Raw genomic sequence first — 26,211 nt, 5'->3', positions numbered from 1 at the left:
ATTAGTTAGTTCAGTATCCTCACTCCCATCATTATTTATGCCTAAACCTTCAAATGTAATCAGTTAATTTCATTTACATACATAACGTAACCAGCAAAAATAATAGTTTTGAGAATGTTGGGAGAATATATGGAGAATTATAGGAATGAAATATATAAAGGATGGTGATAAAAGGCAGGTACTATCGCAAAGTTTAAGAAACATTTAGCCAGGTACATGGGATACGATAAATTTAGTGGGATATGGGCCAAATGCAGGCAGGTGGTTCTAGTGTAGATGGGGCATATTGGTCGGGGTGGGCAAGTTGGGCCGATGGGCCAATTTCCATACTGTATGACTCTATGATCAGTCATGATCCAATGACTGGGCATACGTGGTTGTGGGATTATACAACATTCTTTAGATCCTATGTCCTGAAAAGTATTGTCCAAAAGTTTGAATTGGATGAAACAAATAAATCATTGCAATAGGACTAGAAAGGGTAAATCAGAGATTTTTCTTATTCATTATCTTCATCTGTGCTTTTGCTCCCTTGACATTGAAGCTGAGACATGGCAGAAGGAAGAAGAATGCTTAATGTTATGAAAATGCATAAAAACGTCTGTGGCTTACCTACTAATCAAATAAATTAGTAGTCCATATACTTTTTATTCCAACAATAAGCTAATTCAATGCCAATATCCATCATCACTATAAACAAATACTGTTGGGAAGCTGTATACATCCTAATGTCTTTAAAATTTCATTTGAAATTAGGTTTTAAACTGGGCAAGAGAATCACCACCTGATCCGCGCCAATGTCTTGACACATATTATGATCATCAGAGTGGACGACTTATGGCGTACCAGATGGAGAAACCAGAGAATCTGACAGTTGATGATTTCAATAACCCTCAAAAACTTCCTGTCATCCGAACTCCTGATATGCAAAGAGGTCTCGATTATTTTAAGCCCTGGTTAAATTCTAACAACAAGCAACCATTCATACTGGTAGGACCTGAAGGATGCGGAAAAGGGTAAGACATAATAATGAGAAATGTAGCATCTTAACAGCATTTTGATTTATTGATTGTTGGAAGGTAATAGTTTGCATTGTGAGCTCTTCTGTGATTAGATTAAAATGTATCATGAATGTAGGGAAGAAGGAACTTTTCCTATCTTTGTATCTGTCTAAGCCAATGCTTGATGTAAACTATCTTCTTCAAAGGGGAATTTAGCTGTACACATCAGGCTTAAGGAGTTTGTGCTGGATGCAGAATTCCTTTACTTTAGTTCCACTTTCCTGCACTACCCATTATTCTTTTGATTCCCCTAATGTTGACACATCTATTGATCTCTATCTTGGGGCCACGCAGCAAATTGTCCTTCCACACTCACGGGCAGATAATTCCAAGACTTGCTATCTTCAGGGAGCAGAAATGTTTCTTTATCTCTGGCCTAAATAGCCATCCCCTCATTTTGATATTGTGATCTCTATTTTTAGGTAATCCAGTTAGGGCAAACATCTATCCTGTAAAACCCTTATTAATTTTGAATTATTTAAATGGGATTACATAGAAAGGAAGACCAGAATTTTGCCAATATTCCAGATGCACTCACCAAGGCTCTATATAAATGGAGCAAGGAATCTATAGTCATGTACTCAAATCATTTTGAAATAAAATCTCACGTCCCATTTGAATTTCTAATTTCCTGCTGAACCAATATTTTAACCTCGAATAATTTATGTAATGTTCAATGATTGATGTTAACATAAGATGATTCACCCAGGCCCCACTGAATATCAACATATTAATGAAATTTGCTGGCATTTCTGAAAATAACTGCTGGTGTTTCTCAATGTAATTGCTGGCAGCTTCCCAGCTGTGCTTTACTCTTGGACCCCCCCAGCAGCATAGTTGTATCTGAGTGAGATGACCTAGCATTAATACTGGATAAATCTTTTCATATCCTGTTCAGATTGAACCCAAGCACTGATTCATTCACACATTCATTTGACTGGACTTATAGGGCTAAAGGGAGGAAATTCCTCATTGATGTAATTAAACCCAGTGAATTGTTAATGTTAATGTAATAAAGCTACATTGTACTCCTTCTGTGGGCAATATAAAGGTGTGAGTGCCCTGAACTGCACCAGGTGCTTTAGATGTGGTCAAATAAGTGTTTTGAACAATCATATTACTTCTCTAAGTATAAAACAAAGGAATTTTAGTATCTATTTTATAATTTTATGTCCAGTTCATGATATATTTCCAAGTTGAAAATTGGAATACAGGTGCACAACCTTTTATCCGAAAGCCTTGGGACCAGACACTTTTCGTAATTCGGAATTTTTCGGCTTTCGGAATGGAAGATTTTTAGCGTAGATTTTAACGGCTGGCTCAGTGGTAGAGTGCTCGGCTCTTATCCGCAAGGTCGCGAGTTTGCGCCTCGATCCCGGCAGTTACTCGATCATGAGTTTGAGTCTTCAATGTAGTTTTTTCTTGCAGAATAGGAGAGAATAGGGAGGGTTAGGCTGGGATCATTCTCTGCGAGATGATCTTAGTGCGGGAGACAAGTGTAGGAGAGGTGTACTGACTGTGTGGGCAGAACTTTGGAAGTGATTGCCCACCATTCTCAAAAGCCGCTGTGTCTCCCTGTCCCTGGGATAGCAGGGGGCGATCAAACAGCACAATACCCCCCTCCCCCTCCAACTCCAGAGGAACCCGCTCCCCGATGGGCCGCTACGGCGACAAGTGGCAGTTCGCCCACAGCCCGAGCTGCGCCCCCTCATCCGCCACCCCAAGAACAAGACGTACCTTGCACACCATCAGCTTCTGCCCCTACGGGGAGCGTGTTCCTCTGGAGTTGGATCGGGGCTAGGCTGGAGTTGCTGATCTGGGATCTCCGTGCTTGCAGTGGGCCTGGGGGTCGGTGTCCCGATGAGGGGGCGCAGCTCGGGCTGTGGGCGAACTGCCACTTGTCGCCGTAGCGGCCCATCGGGGAGCGGCTTCTGGTGGTCCTGACGTCTCTGGCCACCCCCCTGTACAGGAGCTGAGACTGGGAACTGTACCACCCTTGCAGGTGAGCAGGAGAGTGGGGTTGTTTGCAGTTGCAGAGGGAGGGGGCAAGGGCGGTACAGTTCCCAGTCTCAGCTCCTGTCCAGGGGGGTGGCCGGAGACGTCAGGACCAACAGGAACCCGCTCCCCGACGGGCCGCTATAGCGACAAGTGGCAGTTCGCCCACAGCCAGAGCTGCGCCCCCTCATCCGCAACCCGGGTTCCTCTGGAGTTGGAACGGGGCTGGGCTAGAGTTGCTGCTGGCTGTGTGTCTCTGGGATCTCCGTGCTTGCAGTGGGCCTGGGGGTCGGTGTCCCATTGGTCCTGACGTCTCCGGTGACTGGCACTGACCTGCTGGCATCGCTGACGTGAAGACAGTGCAAAGCCCCCACGCCGGTGCAATAGGCGGGGAGTTGGAGAGGGGAGGGAAGGGGTCACACACATGGCCAGGAAGAAGAGGGGTGTAGGTGGGGTGAAACTGAAGGGAGCGACAATCTGCTGCTGCCTGCCCGCTGAGTTAAAACGTTCCCACGGTAGACTCACGATACACTGTGTATCGTGAGTCTACCGTGGGAACTTTTTAACTCAGCGGGCAGACAGCAGCAGATTGTCAATTATTAACCCTCCCGCGCAATATACCCTCACCTTCTCTTTTATAAATGGGGATTTAGTTCCCCTTTCTTCGAGGACCGACCGGAGGTTCCGCTGTCGCCTCTGCGGGCCGCCCTCGGTGAACGTCTTCAAGGACCTTTCTTCAAGGACAGAAAAAATGTCCGGTATTCGGAGCTTTTCGTTATTTGGAATTTCGGATAAAAGGTTGTGCACCTGTATTATGTTACTGGTTATTTAATCCTTAACAAGTAATGATGTATACATTTTTGAAAAACATTTTGGCTGAGTAATAATTACTCCAAATTGAAAATAAGATCTCAAAGTTCTGATGCTAAACCTTTTGTTTCTTAACCTGCACATACTATAGATAGGAAAGGTTTAGAGGGATATGGGCCAAACACCGGCAAATGGGGCTAGCTTAAATGAAGCATGTTGATTGGCATGGATGAGTTGGGCCAAAGAGCCTATTTCCTTGCTGTATTACACTATGATTTGAAAGGACTGTCTGATGATCATCTTAAATGCAAGATTATTTGCTTCTGATCAAAATATTGATTTTCAGATTGTATTGGAATAATTCTCAGATGAACAGAATTATTTTAATGGTTTTATTTTCATTTTCAGGATGCTTCTTCGTTATGCCTTCTCTCACCTTAGATCCACTCAGATTGCAACAGTTCACTGTAGTGCACAGACCTCACCTCGACATATTCTACAAAAATTGAGTCAGACCTGCATGGTTATTAGTTCCAACACTGGTCGTGTATACCGGCCCAGGGATTGTGAACATCTGGTATTGTACTTGAAAGATATCAACCTACCCAAGCCAGACAAGTGGGGAACCAGCAGTGTTATTGCCTTTCTACAACAGGTTAGGAGATTATTGGATTAGATGATTATGTCATTTTTACTTCAGCTGTTTTTGGTTTTATTGAGCTTTACAATATATTACTTAAATGTTTTGTGATGCTTAACTGTTAAAATTATTTTCATGAAACCCCACTGAGCAATGATTGGCGATCTTAATTGGGTGAATATGATTGAACTGTGCTATTTGACGTGGTATTATGGTCCTTGTTACCTTTTTTTAATTCGGTTTATTCCGTCTTTAAATTGCTTCCATACCCAGTAGATTGTGAATTATCTTCAATCCTGAGGAACAACAAGAGAAGAAAAAGTCTGTGAACTACTTGGATGGCAAACTAACAATTTGATATTTCAGCTTTGTAATTAGTAAATAGATTTTGATGCCTCTGTAATGCATAATTGTTCGGATCTACAAGAATTGCAACTGGAATGAATTATTCAGATTTTTTCTGATTTGGAAAAAAAACTTTGCTCTATCCTTGACTTCCTCCTAAAGTATGGCTTAAATTGGAGGCTTGTCCTTAGGGAAAGTGTAGGACTTAGCAAATATATAACAGAATGTGCTCCCGGACCTCTGGTTTAATTTGGAAGCACAAGGGCTATATGAGTCTTTTAAAAGTGTAAAATTTGGGGTATTTATGCTTCAATTATCCTCACTTATTCAACCCTTAACGGTGGGTTGGTGGTTATCTAGTTAGATTATAAACTTCTATCTCCTTTGTTTTTCTTGAATATAAAAAATTCAAAGGTATTGACTTATCATGGATTTTATGATGAAAATTTGGAATGGGTTGGATTGGAACATATTCAGATCGTGTCTTCGATGTCAGTTGGCGGTGCAATGGGACGGCATGCCCTAACAACAAGATTTACATCTATTGTCAGGATCTGTACAATCAAGTAAGTATTACAATGTCAAAGTTATTTGTGAGTTCACAAGGTTAATCGCCGGGATGGCGGGACTGTCATATGCTAAGTGAGTGGAGCGGCTGGGCTTGTATACTCTGGAATTTAGAAGGATGAGAGGATATCTTATTGAAACATTTAAGATTTTTAAGGGTTTGGACACGCTTGAGGCAGGAAACATGTTCCCGACGTCGGGGAAGTCCAGAACCAAGAGCCATAGTTTAAGAATAAGGGGTAAGCCATTTAGAACGGAGACGAGGAAACACTTTTTCTCACAGAGAGTTGTGAGTCTGTGGAATTCTCTGCCTCAGAGGGCAGTGGAGGCCGGTTCTCTGGATACTTTCAAGAGAGAGTTAGATAGGGCTCTTAAATATAGCGGAGTCAGGGGTATGGGGAGAAGGCAGGAACGAGGTACTGATTGTGGATGATCAGCCATGATCAGATTGAATGGCGGTGCTGGCTCGAAGTCTATAAAGGCATTTCAGCATGGTGGATTGTAAATGCTAGGTATGGTCACACAAACGCACATAATGTATTCTGAGATCATGTATTCAATTCATCGAACAGTTACAAGAAAAAAGCAAGAAGAGTAATCTTAAGATGAAAAATTACCATTCTAAATGATCACAATAAGCAAAAGGATAGGTGCTGTGCAAGAAAAATGACTTACATTAGGTCCTGTGACCAGTAATTTGCAGCTAGGAGCTTCCTTTTTTACCACCTCACCAGATCATCTACAGCCTTGCCATTAGCTTTTGCTGGCAGGCCAAAAGCAAGTGTAAATTAAAGTACTATAGAGTGGGTATGTTGTTTATTATGTAGGGCTTTGATTTAAAAAACAATTCAGATCACATTTATCCTAGCCTCAGCAATCTATCTATACATAACTAAAACTCTCATCCTGTTTGCGTTCTTTTTACATTTGCGCAAAAACGGTACAAGATAGTGCTATGACTTTTCGTCACCTTACTCACCATTCTCCTGTGCTGCAAATGCACCAAGTTGTGTTCCGATCGGTGGTATATTTTAAAAGTTAATAAGGTTTAAAAATATTTAAAACCGCGCATGTGCAGATTGGTCTCGTCTCCTGTCATTCACCGGCACCCGCCCGCCTCTGCCGGTGCAAGGCTGCAGCAGCGTCAGGGCTGCGCTTGCCTCTGAGGGCGCCGACTGCCGATGCTCCTCTGGGGCATGCAAGAAGGGAGAGGAATGGCAACCTCGAGATCCTGGGGAGGTGAGGAGGGAGAATGGGGGGATTGAGGGAGAGGGCTGAAAGTGAGGCAGGTGAGGAGGGGGACTGGGGCGATTGAGGGAGAGGAGGGGGTAGGGAGGGAAAGGGAGGGGAAAGTGGGAGAGGTGAGGAGGGAGAGTGATGATGGAGGGGGATAGAGGGAGAGGATGGGGGTAGGGAGGGGGAGGTAGGGAGTGGGGAAGGAAAGGAGAAGAGGGGAAGAAGGAGGATGTGAGTATGGAGAATGGGGGAATAGAGGGAGAGGAGGGGAGGAGTGGGGGAGGTAGGGAGTGGGGAATAGAGGGAGAGGAGAGCAGTGGGGGAGGTTGTGAGGGATAGTGGGGGGATAGGGGGAGGTGAGGAGCGGGGAGGTGGGGGACAGAGGGATAGGAGTGGGGTAGAGAGGGAAGAGTAGTTATGGAGAAAGAGAGGTAGTGACTGAAGGTAGGGTAAAGGAGAGGGAGGGAGAGGTGAGGAAGGGATATGGGAAGAGCAGGAGGAGAGGGGAAAGAAAAGGGAGGATGAAGAGGGAGGGGAGCGAGCGCTGGGGATGAGGGGAAATGTGCCGCGCATGCGCAGTTGGGGGCTGTGGGTGAGTGGTGGAATATTGCGTTGGGGGAACGGGTTGCTTTGGGGGACCAGTCCTCCTTAGTCTAGTGAACATTAAAAAGGGATGGGTGTCAGAAAGACTGCCAGTAGTTACAGGTATAATCAACTGCCTGCCTGCCAGTGGTGTGCCAGGAGCGTGGGTGGATGATGAACTTCATCCCTGGATTATCATATGGAAAATGCAATATGGTGGTAAAGTCCCATTTTTCTTGTTGAGAAATATTAATTCTTAATTTGTTATTTCAGCTATCCCGATAGAGAGCAACTGCAGGCAATATACAGTGTTTATTTACAGCCTGTGCTGCATAAGAATCTAAAAAAACATCCTATATGGGGGAGTGTTACCAGAATACATCAGCTGGCCAGCTCACTGGTACAAGTTTATGAACAGGTATGTTGATCTTGATATCTCCGGTATACTTCATACTTCAAATTTAATTTATTGTTTCATTAGTATTGGTGTGATATTAGCACTGAGATGGGTTGGTGATGATGGCAAAGTTATTGAATAGGAGAGTGAGTGCTGACATCTTTCACCAGGCCCTGGTGTATTTCTGGTCCGATATTAATCTGCCACCGTCTCTACCTCTGAGGAATGTGATAGCTTGACAACCAGGAACTACCCTAACCGGATACAGCACCACTAACAAAAATATTATATAGATTTTTTCTGTTAGTGCCAAATGTAATGCTGATTAATGTTTATGGACATCCAGCAAAGGTAGGGATGGTAGACAAATGATAGAAATAGCGGGAAATGCCCAGCGGGTTAGGCAGCATTGGTGGAGAGAGCTGATGATATCTCTTCAGACCTGTATTCGTGGTTATGATGGTAGACGCGATTTACAAATTAAAAGTCCGGCCAAAAATCAGAAAACATAATAGATTGACGTTCCCAGACCTGAGGTTTTCTTGGGCATAGAAACATCAAAATCCTAAAGCAGATGGACTTTCATATACTTTTCCTGCTGCTACCTGGTACCTGTGAACTCAGCCAATGTGAGGATATCCCCCAGAGTTTGTTGGTGGAACTGAATGTGATTGGAATTCCTGACCTGTCACAAATACAGAGGCTTATTTGTTGAGGAAGAAACTGCAGATGCTGGTTTACGCCGAAGATACACATAAAATGCTGGAGTAACTCAGCGGGTCAGGCAGCATCTCTGGAGAAAAGGAATAGGTAACGTTTCGTGTCGAGACCCTTCTTTAGACTGAGCTGGAAAATTAGATAAACATTTGTCATTGGTTGCAAGAAACATGAAAACGGTTAGTTTTAAGACCAGTAAACTAAAATGAATCATCACATTTTTCTTCATCTTCACAATCACAATAATACTTTATTAGCCAAATATGTTTTGCAATATACGAGGAATTTCATTTGCCAAGTCAGTCATACAAATAAAAAGCAACGGAACACACAAAATACATTTTAACGTAAACATCCACCACAGTAACTCCTCCACATTCCTCACTGTGATGGAAGGCGAAAGAAATGTTCAAATAAAAACATAGAAACATAGAAAATAGGTGCAGGAATAGGCTATTCGGCCCTTCGAGCCTGCACCGCCATTCAATATGATCATGGCTGATCATCCAACTCAGTATCCTGTACCTGCCTTCTCTCCATACTCCCTGATCCCTCTAGCCACAAGGGCCACATCTAACTCCCTCTTAAATATAGCCAATGAACTGGCCTCAACTACCTTCTGTGGCAGAGAGTTCCAGAGATTCACCACTCTGCGTGAAAAATGTTTTTTTCATCCCGGTTCTAAAGGATTTCCCCTCTATCCTTAAGCTGTGACCCCTTGTCCTGGACTTCCCCAACATCGGGAACAATCTTCCTGCATCTAGCCTGTCCAATCCCTTAAGAATTTTGTAAGTTTCTATAAGATCCCCCCTCAATCTCCTAAATTCTAGCGAGTACAATCCAAGTCTATCCAGTCTATCTTCATAAGAAAGTCCTTTACATCCTGAGAATCAGTCTGGTGAACCTTCTCTGCACTTCAGAAACAAGGGTCCTGAACTTAAAGAAAGGTAACTTTGAGGGTATGAGACGTGAATTGGCCAAGATAGACTGGCGATTGATTCTTAATGGGTTGACGGTGGATATGCAACGGAAGGCATTTAAAGACTGCATGGATGAACTACAATTGTTCATCCCAGTTTGGCAAAAAAATAAATCAGGGAAGGTAGTGCATCTGTGGATAACAAGGGAAATCAGGGATAGTACCAAAACAAAAGATGAAGTGTACAAATTAGCCAGAAAAAAGCAGCCTACCAGAGGACTGGGAGAAATTCAGAGACCAGCAGAGGAGGACAAAGGGCTTAATTAGGAAAGGGAAAATAGATTATGAAAGAAAACTGGCAGGGAACAGAAAAACTGACTGCAAAATAATGCTTTTATAGATATGTGAAGAGAAAAAGATTAGTTAAAACAAATGTAGGTCCCTTGCAGTCAGAAACGAGTGAATTGTTCATGGGGAACAAGGACATGGCAGACCAATTGAATAACTACTTTGGTTCTGTCTTCACTAAGGAAGACATAAATAATCTGCCGGAAATAGCAGGGGACTGGGGGTCAAATAAGATGGAGGAACTGAGTGAAATCCAGGTTAGCCGGGAAGTGGTGTTAGGTAAATTGAATGGATTAAAGGCTGATAAATCCCCAGGGCCAGATAGGCTGCATCCCAGAGTACTTAAGGAAGTAGCCCCAGAAATAGTGGATGCATTAGTGATAATTTTTCAAAACTCTTTAGATTCTGGAGTAGTTCCTGAGGATTGGAAGGTAGCTAATTTAACACCACTTTTTAAAAAGGGAGGAAGAGAGAAAACAGGGAATTACAGACCAGTTAGTCTAATGTCCGTAGTGGGGAAACTGCTAGAATCAGTTATTAAAGATGGGATAGCAGCACATTTGGAAAGTGGTGAAATCATTGGACAAAGTCAGCATGGATTTATGAAGGGTAAATCATGTCTGACGAATCTTATAGAATTTTTCGAGGATGTAATTAGTAGAATGGATAAGGGAGAACCAGTGGATGTGTTATATCTGGACTTTCAGAAGGCTTTCGACAAGGTCCCACATAAGAGATTAGTATACAAACTTAAAGCACACGGTATTGGGGGTTCAGTATTGATGTGGATAGAGAACTGGCTGGCAGACAGGAAGCAAAGAGTAGGAGTAAACGGGTCCTTTTCACAATGGCAGGCAGTGACTAGTGGGGTACCGCAAGGCTCAATGCTGGGACCCCAGCTATATACGATATATATTAATGATTTGGACGAGGAAATTGAATGCAACATCTCCAAGTTTGCGGCTGACACGAAGCTGGGGGGCAGTGTTAGCTGTGAGGGGGATGCTAGGAGGTTGCAAGGTGACTTGGATAGGCTGGGTGAGTGGGCAAATGCATGGCAGATGCAGTATAATGTGGATAAATGTGAGGTTATCCACTTTGGTGCCAAAAACAGGAAAGTAGATTATTATCTGAATGGTGGCCAATTAGGAAAGGAGGAGATGCAACGAGACCTGGGTGTCATGGTACACCAGTCATTAAAAGTAGGCATGCAGGTGCAGCAGGCAGTGAAGAAGGCGAATGGTATGTTAGCATTCATAGCAAAAGGATTTGAGTATAGGAGCAGGGAGGTTCTACTGCAGTTGTACAGGGTGTTGTTGAGACCACACCTGGAGTATTGCGTACAGTTTTGGTCTCCTAATCTGAGGAAAGACATTCTTGCCATAGAGAAGGTTCACCAGACTGATTCCTGGGATGTCAGGACTTTCATATAAAGAAAGACTGGATAGACTTGGTTTGTACTCGCTAGAATTTAGAAGATTGAGGGGGGATCTTATAGAAACTTACGAAATTCTTAAGGGGTTGGACAGGCTAGATGCAGGAAGATTGTTCCCGATGTTGGGGAAGTCCAGAACAAGGGGTCACAGTTTAAGGATAAGGGGGAAATTTTTTAGGACCGAGATGAGGAAAACGTTTTTTCACACAGAGAGTGGTGAATCTCTGGAATTCTCTGCCGCAGAAGGTAGTTGAGGCCTGTTCATTGGCTATATTTAAGAGGGAGTTAGATGTGGCCCTTGTGGCTAAAGGGATCGGGGGTATGGAGAGAAGGCAGGTACAGGATACTGAGTTGGATGATCAGCTATGATCATATTGAATGGTGGTGTAGGCTCGAAGGGCCGAATGGCCTACTCCTGCACCTATTTTCTATGTTTCTATGTTTCCCTCTATGGCAATAATGTCCTTCCTCAGATTTGGAGACCAAAACTGTACGCAATACTCCAGGTGTGGTCTCACCAAGACCCTGTACAACTGCAGCAGAACCTCCCTGCTCCTATACTCAAATCCTTTTGCTATGAAATCTCTTCCCTTCTTTACTCGCCCGCGGTCGGGTGCCTCGAACCCTCTGTTGACGGGACGATCTTGACTCCCGTAGCCGGCGGAGTTTTGGCCCTCCTCATCGGGGCAATCAGCTCCTGCATTGGGGGGAATGTCAGCTCCTCCGCGTGGGGTGATCGAACACCGCGTCGGGGCCTCTGTGTCGTTGGAGCTCCCGACTAGCCTCTCCCGAGACGGCGAGCTCTCGATGTAAAGTCCGTTTGTCGCGGTTGGAGCAATCCCAGCAAGAGATCGATTCCGATGTTAAGCCAACGCCCCGCGGTGGGGCTCAAAGTCAGTCCGAGGAGGCCTCCAGCTCCATCGATGGTAGCCGCAGAGTGACTGGAGATGCAACCCGAAACATAATCACATCTCCGGCAAAGTAAGAAACTGAAAAAAAGGTTTGCTCGACCCCCTCACCCTCCCCCCACATAAAACAAACCGGAGATCATTTACACAGACTTTTAAAACGCACTAAAAATAAAAAACAGATAGACTGTTGGCGGGGCTGCCAATCGTGCGGCGCCCTGGTGGAGCTTTGATACATAGTTTTATAAAATGGCATAAATAGTGTAGCGAAGTACTTAGAGTGTTCAACGGCAGGAACCGAAATCAAGTTAGGTCCGAGATAGGCTGGTGTGTCGAAGACTGCATGTGGTGCTGTTCCCATGCACTTGTCCTTGTATTCTTTGATGCTGGAGGTTGGATATTGGGGGAAGGTGTCACTTATTTGGTGCTGTATTTCTTTTCAAAAATACTAATTTGAGTAAAAAAAACCATGAAAGACTTTATGTAAGTGCTTTCCCTGAGTTTTTTTCTTAACAATATTCAATGGTTCAATGGTCCTTTATTATATGTACCGAGGTACAGTGAAATTTGATTTACCCTACAGTCATACCAATAAAGCAACAAAATACAAAACTACATAAGAATTTAAACAAAAACAGCCACCACAGCGGCCTGTGAGAATCCCTAGGGCACACAGCATAAGCGGAGACCCACAGCCATCAGTTCTATGTCTGGGCCACACACACACTCCTTCACCCTGATGTGACCAGAGTTGTACCGACCGCTGTCATTCTCACTGCAGCCCCTGTTCTGCCCGAACAGTTAGACAGCCATCCACACTCGTATCAGACTCCAGGATGTTCTCATAGCGCGATTGCCCTGCAAACACTGAGTTCACTGCACTCATTGCACTCCCTCCGGGTCCCCACCAGCGTAGGCAGCACGTCCTTCTTATTTTTCGACGACCTCTCATTCCCCACTGTGATGGAAGGCGAATAACTGTTACCTTCTTCCTCCTTTTTCCTGCCGTCGGGGTGATCGAAATATGCGCAGTGGGGCGATCAAAGCTCCTGCAGTCGGTGATGGAAGCCCCCGCAATGGGCGATCAAGGCTCCCGCGATCGGGGCGGCGAAGCACCTGCCGTTGGAGTTCCCGAAGTCAATCACTAACAAAGGGACTGCCAGCTCCACGATGTTAGGCCGCAGTGCGGACGGAGATACGATACGGAAAAAGTCGCATGTTCATGAGGGAAGAGATAAAAAAAGTTTCCCCCACCCCAATAATACAAAACTAAAGATACACTAAAACATACAAATAAAACAGACTTAAAACAAACAAAAGAGGAAAGGGACGAGACAGGCTGTTGGCAATATTATGCTTGAATTTTAAAATTGTATTCCTATTCTGCAAAACTTTACAAAGAAAATTGTAAAGAAAAACAAGGAACTGCAGATGCTAATTTACAAAGAAAAATTCTGACAAATGCTGGCATGCCGACAAATGCTGACATTTCTTTAGAAAGAGAGATGCTGGTTTACTGCTGGAATAACTCGGCAGGCTAGGCGCTATCCCTGGAGAACAAGGATAGATGACGTTTTGGGTCGAGACCCTTCTTCAGATTATTATTATGGCACATTACAGTTGAACATCATTTTCACCACTGGCAAATGCATAGTGTAACTCCGATTGAAAATTGTTTAGAACTGTTGAAACAGTTGTCAGGTTGGTAAGGACACTTAAAAAATTGGGTTGTTGAATTAAAATTGTTTTCATTTTCTATCAATTAACAAACTGATTTCTGTTCAATGCAGGTTCGAATAAAGTTTACAGTGGATGACAATGGACACTACCTCTTTACTCCTTGCATTCTTACTCAATGGGTACTTGGACTATTTCGATATGACCTTGCAGGAGGTAAGATCCTTTATTAGCTAGAAATCATGTCTTATTTTCTTCTTTTTGTCTCTTCCGAACTGAATTGTGAAGAATATTTCAATTCTGTAATCATCAACAAAATGATTATCAGAGGGACAAGAAATGCTGGAATCTGGCAATGAAAAAGATTGTTGTTGGATAAAATTAGTGGATCAGGCAGCATCTGTGTAGGGAAATTAGACATTTTGGGTGGAGATCCTTCATGTGGTTTGTGGCAGTAGCAGGCAGAAGCAATAGGCCTACCGGGCTGTTCCTCCTTGTATAGCATATGAGAAGGGATTAGCTCTCATGCCAGGGATTATATCTCATTACAAACCTTGATACTTGTTCATCTGCTTAAGTCGCCTCAATTGCTATACATTTCTGAGAAAAGACTTAATATGGTTCATGCACTGCCACCCAGTGGTTTTGCTTCATAAGTGCATTGACACTTGGGAATAAAATGATATTGCTTTGAAAATCAAAAAAAACCTCCGATGCTGGAAATCCTAAAATAAAAACAAGATGCTGGAAATATTCAGCAGGACAGATTGTATTTATGGGTAGAATTAATTTTTCAGATCAATGATCGTCTGTCAGAACTGCCTGAACTGGCCTTGACAAAGTCTAGAGGACTAGAAAGTATCCTTTGTTGTTCCTTTGTCTAAGAATCAAGCAGATTGTAAGCCTGCGAGTTTTCATCAATAGTTTCACTGGCTGGGTGAGGCCGGTGAAGCTGTTAGAAAGGGTTCTTAGGAACAGGATTTGCTTGCATTTGAAAAAGCTTGCGTTTACTGGAGATAATTAGAATGGCTTTGTTTGAGGCAGGTCATGTCTTGATAGTTTTTTTTGCGGAAGTAACAAAGGTGGTTGATGAAGGTAGGGAGGTGGGTGTTGCTTACATGGACTTAGCACTTTAATAAGGCATTTGACAAGGTCCCTCATGGCAGGGTGGTCCAGAAGTTTAGGCACATGGGATCCACAGTAAATTGGTAGATTGGATTCAAAATTGTTTGGCCACACAAGGCACAAGGCAGTGGGGGTAGAAGTGTTTCTCTGACAGTCGGTCTGCAACCTATTTACTTTGCGGGGTCAGTACTGGCACTTCCATTTATATAAATGACTTTGATGAAAATGTAGATAGGTTGATTAGTAAGTTTGCAGATGACATAAAAAATGGTGATAGACACAAAAAGCTGGAGTATCTTTGGCAGCATCTCTGGAAAGAAGGAATGGGTGATGTTTCGGGTCGAGACCCTTAAGGTTGCCAAAGGAAACAGCAGAATATTGATCAGTTGGAGATATGGCCGGAGAAATGGATGATGGAGTTAAATCCACAAACGTGTGAGGCTTTGCATTTTGGGAGGTCGAATTTAGTTTAATTTATTATTATCACATATACTGAGGTACATTGAAACACCTTTTTGTTGTGTGCTATCCAGTCAATGAAAACACTATGTTGATTACAATCAAGCTATCCAGAGTGTGCAGATACTGGATAAATGTTATATTATTTAGTGCAAGAGAAAGTCCGATTAAGGATAGTTCAAAGATCTCCAATGAGGTACATGGGAGGTCAGGACAACACTCTAGCATGAGAGGAAAGTGTACAGTTAATGGTAAGAACCTTAGGAGCACTAATTTACCGAGGATATCTTGCCTTGCAAATGCATAGCTCTCTGAAAGTGGCAATACAAGTAGCTGAGATGGTAAAGAATCTTCATCGCTTAGGACATTGAATATAAAAGCACAAAGTTGTGTCACAGTTTTATAAAACTTTGGTTAGGCCACATTTGGAGTATTGTGTGCCATTCTGTTCACTGTATTACAGGAAATATATGGAAGCTTCGAAGAGGGTGCAGAAGAAGTTCACCAGCACGTTTCCTGAATTAGAGAGCATTAGCTATAAATTTATGTTTTTGGTTGAATTGATTGATTGATTGATTGATTGAAAGATACAATATGGAAACAGGCCCTTCAGCCCACTGAGTCCACAGTGACTATTGGTTCCTCATTAATATTAGTTCTATGTTCCCCCCTTTCACATTTCATTCCTATACACAAGGACCTAGTTAGAGGCCATTTCGCAGACAAATCTGCATGTCTTTGGAATGTGGGAAAAAAAAACCAAGGCACCCAGAGGAAATCTATGCAGTCACAGGGAGAACTTGCAAACTCCACTCAGACAACACCCAAGGATCGAACCCGGATCTCTGATGCTGTGAGGCTGTAGCCGTACAGCTACGCCACTGTACCACCCCAATAGTTAAAGATATTTGACCAGTAATCCAGGAATTCTGCAGTTAAGTCCACCAGAAAATGCTGTGGAACACAATTCAATTAATCAATGCCAATACCTGAAAAGTGGCTGCGAGAATTATTGGATTAATTCCAAAACCTAAGTAGTTCACAGATGTCTTTTAGGAAAAACAATCTGTCACCAATCTGGTTTGTGTCACAGGTTTGTGCCATATGAACTCATGCAATGTTCTTGGAGTGGGTTGCCAGATCAATTCAGTTATCTAATTAATTGCAACAAAGTAGGTCCACCACCACCTTTTTAGATTGGTGACAATCAGTAATACCTGTTTTCATTTTTGCTGCATTTTAGTGTCATAATCTCATAGTCATACAGCATAGAAACAGGCCCTTTGGCGTAACTTGTCTATGCCAACCAACATGCCCCATCTACACTAGTCCCATGCGTCTGCGTTTGGCCATATCCTTCTGAACCAATCCTATCCATGTACCTGTTCAATTGTTTTTTAGACTTTGTGATAGTGCCTGCCTCAACCACCTCCTCTGGCAGCTCATCCATATACCTAACACATTTTGTGTAAAAAAGCTGCCCCTCAGGTTCTTGGTTATGTATGGATTTGCAAGTCTTGGATTATGTCACCGAACAATTATATACCTTGACATTTATTGGCACCTCGCCTCCTATTATCTGATTTGTCATTTATTACTTTTATTTTATCCTTTATTAGAAAGCATGCTTATTTCATATATTTCCTTAATGTGTGTCTGCATTTTCATTCAAATATTCAGAATACAATATGAATCTTAACAATTACCATTGAATATAAATTCAATGAGTCTGAAGAAGAGTCTCGACCTGAAAAGTCACCCATTCCTTCTCTGCAGAGATGCTGCCTGTTCCGCTGAGTTACCCCAGCATTTTGTGTCTATCTTTGATATAAACCAGCATCTGCAGTTCTTGCCTACACAATATAAATTTAGGTTTAGGTTTATTATTGTCATGTGTACCGAGGTACAGTGAACAGCTTTGTTTTGCATGCTGTTCAAACAAATCAGATAATACTATACATAAATACAATCATACCAAATTCCAATACCACAGAAGAAAATACAAATTGCAGAATATAGTTCTCAGCATTGTAATGCACTTGTTTCAGAGACAATGTCCAATGTCCACAATGGGATTGCGATTAATTGGACAGTGCCCTATCTGATTGAAGGACCATTCCGCACCCTAATAACGAAGGGGAAGAAGCTGCTCCTGAGTCCTGCTTTTAATCATCTGTATCTTCTGCTCAATGGGAGCAGGGAGAAGAAGGAATGACCAGAGTGGAACAGTTTTTGATTATGTTGGGTATCTTTCCAAGGCAGCGTGAAGTGTAGATGGAGTCAATGGTGGGTCTGTGTTATGGACTCGGCTAGAGCCACAATTCTCTGCAATTTCTTGCACTTGTGCGGAGCTGTTCCCACAATATTTTACACGTGTTTTCCATTAACACTTCATCATCAAATGAGATTGTTTTGAAAATTGTTTGTAGATGGATCACAACAATCAGCGGACCATGTTCTTGAAGTCGTGGCATATGAGGCACATCGTTTGTTCCGTGACCGCATAGTAGGATCCAAAAACCTACTTATTTTTGACAACATTTTAATATCAGTTATTCGAGGAGATTGGGGATCAGATTTACTGGACAACATGAAGGGTAATTACATTTTGCAATTTTTCTAAAATAATAGGTAAATTATAAGTGAAAAAGCAATGGAGATAAATTCAGGACAAATACACTCTTACTACTCAATAAAGTAATTTCAAGGTCAATTTATTTACTGAACTGTATCTGGATAATTATAGATCTGTTGAACTATGTTTATGTTTTATAATATATTTTGCTTTTTAGGACGTCTTTCATATTACTTTTTGTCGCAATTTATTTTTTCAATATACTTGAGTCGGCTTCAGTTCTTTATTTTGTTTTTAATTGCTGTATTCTGGTTATTAAGAGTAATAGCATCAACTTGTCCTGTTAGAAGTCTTATCGCTGGATCAGAATGTAACATTTTATAACTTTGTCAGCGCCAGAAACGTGGCGACTCTGTGTACTGCCTAGGTGCCGAGGTCTGCTGTGTGATGTTATCAGATTGTATACAAAAACAAAGAATTTCACTGTTCCTAAAGGGTGTATCAAGTTGTGAGGAGTACGCACGTATCTGAAAAAGTCTAAAACAGTATGGCAAATTGAATATAATGTGGGTAAATGTGAGATTATCTTCTTTGGTATGAAGAATTAAAGAAATATATTAAATGGAATGAGACTATAAAATATAGATATGGTGGTCCCAGTACAAGAAACATGAAACAACAAAATAATTAGTTAATGGAAGGAAGGTGAACGAATGAATGAACTAATACTATGGATTATTAAAGATTGCACCTGTTATGCTGCAAACAGTCTTGACTCCATGATTAAGGACAGATATACTTGCACTGGAAAGAGTAAAGTCAAGAGTCAAGATTGTTTTATTGTCATATATCCCGGATGGGACAATGATATTCTAATGGGCCTGTCCCACTTACGCAACTTTTTCAGCGACTGCCAGCACCCGTCATAAGTCGTCACAGATCGGCGAAGATTTTCAACATGTTGAAAATTTAACGGCGACCAGAAAGATGCTACGACTCTTTGGGCGACTGAGGAGACAACTCATGAACATACAGGCGACATGTGAAGCCTGTATGGTCGTGAGTAATCGCCCAAAGAGTCGTACCTTGTTCTGGTCGCCGCTGGATTTTCAACATGTTGAAAATTTTCGGCGACCTGCAACGACCTATGACGGGTGCCGGCAGTCGCCGGAAAAGTTGTGTAAGTGGGACAGGCCCATTACTTGCTGCAGCACAACAGAATATGTGAATATGTAAACATAGTACATAACGGGGGAAGAGAAAAAAGAAAAGAAAAAGTTCAATAAGTAACAAATATAGTGCAATAATAATATAGTCTTTTGCAGTTCAGAGTTCAGAGCTCAGAGCTTATTCGTTGTTGTGTTTAATAGCCTGATGGCTATAGGGAAGAAGCTGTTCCTGAACCTGGACATTACAGTTTTCAGGCTCCTGTACCTTCTTCCTGATGGCAATGGTGAGATGAGTGTGTGGCCAGGATGGTGTGGGTCCGTGATGATTTTGGCTGCCTTTTTGGGGCAGCGACTACGATAGATCCCTACGACGGCGGGGAGGTCAAAACCGGTGATGGACTGGGCAGTGGTCACAACTTTTTGTAGCCTTTTTCACTCCTGGACATTCAAGTTACCGAACCAGGCCATGATGCAACCAGTCAGAATGCTCTCTACAGTGCACCTGTAGAAGTTTAGGAGAATCCTCTTCGACATGCTGAATCTCCGTAATCTTCTCAGAAAGAAGAGTCGCTGATGTGCCTTCTTTATAATTGCATCGGTGTGCTGGGTCCCGGAAAGATCTTTGGAAATATGCACGCCCAGGAATTTGAAGTTATTGACCCTCTCCACCATTGTTGCATAATAATGAATGGGATTGTGGGTCCTCATCCTTCCCCTACCAAAGTCCACAATCAGTTCCTTGGTCTTACTGATGTTGAGAGGCAGGTTGTTGTGCTGGCACCGTTTGGTCAGTCGGTCGATCTCACTTCTATACTCTGACTTGTCCCCATCTGTGGTTCGTCCAACCACAGTGGTGTCGTTGGTGAATTTGATAATGGAATTCGCATTATGTCCGGCTACGCAGTCATGGGTATAGAGTGAGTAAAGCAGGAGGCTGAGCACGCAGCCTTGAGGTGCTCCCATACTAATTGTTACTGAGGATGAAGTGGTTCCTCCAATTCTGTGGTCTGTGGATGAGGAAGTCGAGGATCCAATTGCAGACGGATGCGCAGAGGCCCAGTTCTGTGAGCTTGGTAACCAGCTTGGAAGGGATGATGGTATTAAACACCGAGCTGTAGTCTATAAACAACTGCCTGACGTCAGTGTTATTATTGTCTAAGTGTTCCAATGCGGAGTGGAGAGCCAGTGAAATTGCATCCTCCGTTGACCTGTTGTGGCGGTATGCGAACTATAGTGGGTCGAGATTCTTGTCGAGGTAGGAGGTGATGTGCACCATAACCAACCTCTCAAAGCACTTCATCACCACAGACGTTAGTGCCACTGGTCGATAGTCATTGAGGCATGGCCGGGTATACCATCAGATCCTGGCGCTTTCCGAGAGTTCACCCCCCCAGAAGGGTCTTCTGACGTCGGCCTCTGTGACTGTGAATGTAATACCGTCAGGGCGAATGGGGGCTTGGGAAGCCACATCACTGTTCTCCCTATCAAAGCATGCGTATAATGCATTGAGCTTGTCAGGGAGTGATGCTTCGCTGTCGTTTGAGCTGCCTCCTGATTTCGTCTTGTGGAAGGTGATGGCATTCAAGCCCTGCCACAGTTGCCAGACATCTGTCTCATCCTCCAGCTTAGAGCAGAAGTCCCTTTGGGCTTTTTGATGGCCTTACCAAGGTCGTATCTGGACTTCTTATAGGCCTCTGCATCGTCAGAGCTGACTGCCTGGGATCTGGTCTTCAGAAGACTGCGGATCTCATGATTCATCCAAGGCTTCCGGTTAGGAAACACTCGGAAGGTTTTTGTTGGAACGCAGTCCTCCACACATTTCCTTATGAGATCTGTATCCACTGTGGCGTATTCATTCAGGTCCATTGACGAGTCTCTGAACATTGCCCAGTCTACAGACTCCAAGCAGTCCTGGGGTTGTTCCTCTGCCTCCCCCAACCAGCTCTGTACAGTCCTCTCGTCTGGGGGTGCGCTCTTCAATTGCTGCTTGTAGGCAGGAAGAAGCAGCACTGCTGAATGGTCGGATTTTCCAAAGCAAGGGCGAGGGATAGAGCGATAGGCGTCTTTGATGGTTCGTCTAGCAGTGGTCGAGGGTGTTTGATCCTCTGGTGCTGCAGGAAACATGTTGGTGTAAGTTAGGGAGCAATTTCTTCAGGTTAGCTTTGTTGAAGTCCCCGGCTATGGTGGTAAATGGTGGTAGGCTGTCTGGTGCTTGTTGACCACGGCGTGCAGCTCCTCCAGTGCCAGACGACGTCTGCCTGGGGTAGGAAGTAGACTGCGGTCAGGATGATGGAGCTGAATTCCCTCGGTAGGTAGAAGGGACGGCACTTCACCGCCAGATGTTCCAGGTGCGGAGAGCAGGAGTTAGATAGGACTGCCACGTCTGAGCACCGCGCAGAGTTGACCATGAGGCAGATGCCCCCTCCTCTCCTATCACCCTTCACATGAACATCAGAGTACAAATGACCGAGGGCATCAGTGATAGCGCTGTAACTTTCCAAAATAGCATCTGTGGCTTTTGCATGTGCCTCCCACCTAGTGTCTGACAAATATTTAGGCACTTTTGACTGAGGTTGCAAAAATGATTTTAGAACTGCCCATCTCTTTGTGGAGGATGAAAAGAAGGTATAAATTTCATTGCTATTCCAAAACAGTTCACTGCATCAAGGCAGCAATCAACAGCCGAAAGGCCCACCAAATTTAATGAGTGAGCAGTACATGGAATAAATCTTGCAAATTTGTTTTTTTCGATGATTTTTTTGCTGCATACCCTTGTACCTACCAGCCATGTTGGCAGCATTGTCATAAGACTGCCCTCGGCATTTTCTAAAGTCAATTTCAAGCTCAATTGTGAGAGAATTGAACACAAAATCAGCCATGCTTTCTCCTGAGTGGTCTTTTAGCTCAAGGAAAGTTAAAAATCTCTCACTTGGTAAACCGTCTTCAGGTGATACATATCTGATAATTAAAGTCAACTGATCAGTATGTGAAATGTCAGGGGTGGAATCCACTGACAAGCTGAAATATCCAGCCTTTTTCAAGTCAGCCAGAATTGCATCCTTAACTTTTTTTTGCCATGAGTTGAATTATTTCCTCACATACAGTTTTTGACAAATAAGAGGGATTTTCTGATCCGGAGTTTCCATACCGATTGATATGAGCCAGTAAAAATTGATCAAATTCTGCAACTGGCTCTAAAAGACCAAGATATTGCCGTTATTTGGAGATCCAAATTGTTCATTGTCTCCTCTGAATGGTAAGCCTCGTTCTGCAAGAGTGCATAATACGGCAACAATTCTCTCCATGACATGCCGCCAGTACTGCTGCTCTGCTTTTATTTGCTCCTGTGGCTTTAAAGTTAACGTTTCCCCTTGCTTTCTTGTTAAGGAGGTCAACATGGCATTCCTGTGCTTCTCTGAGTTTTCATGAGTTTGGATAAGATAGGGGTTTCGCCAATCATCAAACCCTTCAGAAGCTAAAGATGTAGCAAAAGAATAAAATGCAATGTTTGGAAAGTGTTTACAAACAAAGCAATATATCCGGCCGTTTGAGGGAGAATACACAAGCCACTCTCGGCTATATGTTTCTCCATTGACTTTTGTTGAATAAAAAAGAGCCTTGGTGCAAGACCTAGACTGATTTTTATACACTGGCTTGGAATTTGAAAATGGTCCACAACGATGCTGAACTTGAGAGGGGCTGCTTTCTACCCAATAGGATATGTCCTCATGTGATAATTTTGCTTACAAACAAACGTCTGTTGCAATACATCTATATTTAGCATCATCAATCAGTTCTATATTTTCATTTTGAGCCGGCATCATGGCTGCTTACTCATATTCAGCTTGCTGTTCGATGTCCTGCTTCGCTGTTTCTGTTTCAGGGAGGTTTTCTTCTGGTTGAATGCTAGAAGATGGCTGGATAGCTCCACCAGACTGATTTCCTTGTGTTAGTAGCAATGTATCTGTTTCACTGCTGGCACTTGTTGCCTCTGTCTGTGGCTGACCCAAGAAAGCAGTGATTGGTCTTGACTTCTTTACCGTATCATTTCAAGTTACTCTTTCTCTTGCGATTGCTAGCACCACTTTCAAATTTTTTACACATGCTCGGATATCTGAAAATAAAAATAAAAATTAATCTTCAACAGTTATTAGAAAGGAAAACATAAAGGGGCGTTTTCACAAAATGAAGTGCACTTGAGTGAAGAAAAAAATCTGTATAATAGTTGGGAAATATTTCTTGAAGAATTGTTCCTTATTGACAATTATATTGCAAAACCTGAATCAAATCTGCGTGAAAAGGCTAACTTATAACTAACCAAACAGGTTCACGTCTTAATAAACTGACAACTCACAAAGCAGTTTGGTAGACCAATTCAAAACTTTACTAACTATCGGCCGATGGAAGTGGCAAGGAAAACAAACGCCAGCCAAGTGAGCAACACAGACATTTGGCTGTCCTCCCTCCACTTCCCTGAACACAGAATTACATGGTATTATATACTGTTGAGGCAGTTGATGTCCCACCGGCAGTTTAAAATAAAATGGTCTAAGGCCGGAAGATTGCCACAAGGGGGAGGTCCAAGAAGAGGGGGTCCGTTGGAGACAGGAAAAGGGATCATCAATGGGGGAGAGGACTCCTTCCCATGGAAGAATGGTGTGAGGCGGAGGCGATGGAAGAAGAGCTCCAAATTGCGGCGGGCGCGTAACTCATTGAGGTGGGTATGGAGGGGGACAAAGGTGAGGCCTCTGCTGCGGACAAACCGTTCAGTCTCTGAGAGGGGGAGGTCAGGGGGGATGGTGAACACACGGCAGGGTTGGGGTCGGAGGAAGGCAGGTGAGTGGACTGAGGCCGAGGTGATGTCTGGTGTGGGGGGGGGGGGGGTGGTGGGGTGGTCAGGGGGTAGGGGGATATGAGGCCTGTAGTGTGGGGGGGGAAGAGCTGGGGTCACTTGGTTTGAGGGGAATGGGGAAGACCCAGTGGAACAGCCACTGAGGTTACCAGAGTTGGGGGGACTAGCATTAGGACCCAGCACAGTCAAACCCAGGGGAGTGGGAATCTGCAGCGTGGAAACCAAAGATTCTAGAGGAGCTCCTCTAGTATCTTTGGTGAAAACTTCAGGCCCGGTGCTGAGTCCAGGCTGCAGGTAAGACGCGATGGCTGCTGGAGGGCGGTGGAGTGGCGAGGGTCGATAGGCAAGGCGTGGGAGGTCCCGGTGGGCGGATGGTTCGGTGGGGCGGCGAGGTTTGATGGGTCCGGTGCGGCGGCGAGGTGGGTAGGCCTCAGGTGCGGCGGCGAGGTGGGTAGGCCCCAGGAGCGGCGGCGAGGTGGGTCGTCCCCGTGCGGCGGCGGGGGGGGGTGGGCCGGCCCCGTGCGGCGGAGAATTGGGTAGGCCCCAGGTGCGGCGGTGAGGTTCTGCGGAGGAAAAGGGTTAAATATACCTCATACCTTTTGCTTTGTCCTGCACTTCCAATGATTCAAGGATCTGTGGAGCTAATTCCTCTCCACAACGAATATACATCTCACCTGCATTTTAACCTTCCCCCCTCCCCTCCCCCCCCACCACCAGCCTTCGGAATCGCAAGCACAGCGCCACCGATGGTAGGTTTTGTAACAACGCCACTATGTCACAGCGCCACAGATGGTAGGTTTTGTAACAACGCCACTATCTCAAAAGTTTTATGCACCTTGGTGGCGCGAGCAGAGGCCTCCCTAGATCTTGAGTCCCTAAGCTTAAGCTTGTCTAGCTTATATGTAAAGCCGGCCCTGGAAAGTGGTGTTGAGGCCAAGAATGGATCACACATTTTTATAGACACGAAAAGCTGGAGTAACTCAGCGGGGCAGGCAGCATCTCTCTGGAGAGAAGGAATGGGTGACATTTCGGGTCGACACACTTCTTCAAACTGGGTCTCAACCCGAAAAGTCACCCATTCCTTCTTTCCAGAGATGCTACCTGTCCCGCTGAGTTACTCCAGCTTTTTGTGTTTAAACCAGCATCTGCAGTTCCTTCACACATTGTAATATTGACTAACAGAACATTTCCAGAGATTGATTGGTCTACACCTGCTCCTGTTTCTTACGTTCCAAGGTGCATTCTTAAAAGTGTATTACATGCAATCACCTTGAAAATGTACTTGAAGAGTAGTTCAAACTCAGGGCATTAGGGCTTACTTCAGTTTCTATCATATTGGATTTTAGTTGTCATCCTATGCCTATGACCAGTTCTGCCTTGGATAAGGATAGATATTTGCATGTCAGTATTGAATGATAATATTTTATCTGTATGTATCACTTTAAAGAGGCTTTGTTAAATTGTAGGCTTCTATGTGTATTTTAGTATGTTCTAAAATGGTGGGTGAAACAGGACTTTCACCCTTATTTTGAAATGCCACTTAATTCTAGATACCACTGCTATGGGAAATAACTCACAGTTCAAGTACCATATGGAGAGATGTATACATTAAATACTCAAGTAATTTTTTTTAGAATAAGTTTATGTTACAAATTCTGATTTTTATTTTTGTGTGAAGATTCATTTTATGTAACTTGGGGAGCTTGGCATGACGCTGGTTCAGTGACTGCCCCGGACCAGCCATTACCTCCATATGGAAAGATGCTGGGGAAGTTAAATTCCTCTGACTTGAAGGATGTTATCCAAAAGGTATTGTTTTTTTCTACCAATAGCCTATTTGTACTGCGTTTCATTATTTAATAGCATTTTTAAAATGTTACAGTTAAAGAAGCAATGCATTTGTGAAGTCTTAGTCTAATAAAGGAGGGAGGGAGGGAGAGAGGGGGAGAGAAAGCATAGACATAGAGAGAGAGAGAGAGAGAGAGCACAGAGAGAGAGGGGAGAGAGAGAGAGGGCAGAGAGAGAGAGTTCTCCTCCCTCCCCCCTCCTCCATCCTCACTCTCTCCCTTTCCCCGCTCTCCTTCCCTTTCCCCATCCCCTCCCTCCCCACCTCCCTCTCCCTCGTCTCCAAGGTTCAGTCCCATCCATTTACCGCTGGGTTCCTGCCAGCAGCACCGCCATCTTTGAGGAGGGTGGCCATGAAGAGTGGGGATGGCGCGGCACAAGTCATACTGATAGGATGAAAATTATATAAATATATACGAATCACTGGTAAATCAAAAACTGAAAATCCTCAACCCAGATTTATTATTGATGTATTTAATCTAATAGTAATCCATATAACTTTAATGCCTCTCGTAGCTGCTGCATGTTGTGTAATACATTGGGATTCTA

At 43.7% G+C, this 26,211-nt stretch overlaps 1 protein-coding gene across 1 annotated transcript in view; it reads left to right on the top strand.

The window, feature by feature from the left end:
- LOC129698145 (cytoplasmic dynein 2 heavy chain 1) overlaps positions 1–26,211 on the top strand; it is a 395,765-nt gene that overhangs the window by 123,594 nt on the left and 245,960 nt on the right. The window contains 7 exon segments of the mRNA XM_055637055.1: positions 757–1,016; positions 4,275–4,521; positions 5,266–5,417; positions 7,510–7,654; positions 13,751–13,853; positions 17,651–17,818; positions 25,496–25,626. Coding sequence (XP_055493030.1) covers positions 757–1,016; positions 4,275–4,521; positions 5,266–5,417; positions 7,510–7,654; positions 13,751–13,853; positions 17,651–17,818; positions 25,496–25,626 — 1,206 coding nt within the window.

This window comes from Leucoraja erinacea, chromosome 6, assembly GCF_028641065.1.
Source record: "Leucoraja erinacea ecotype New England chromosome 6, Leri_hhj_1, whole genome shotgun sequence".
NCBI classification, from domain to species: Eukaryota; Metazoa; Chordata; class Chondrichthyes; order Rajiformes; family Rajidae; genus Leucoraja; species Leucoraja erinaceus.
Note: the sequence above shows the minus strand (reverse complement) of the source record. Positions and strands in the feature narration are given on the sequence as shown.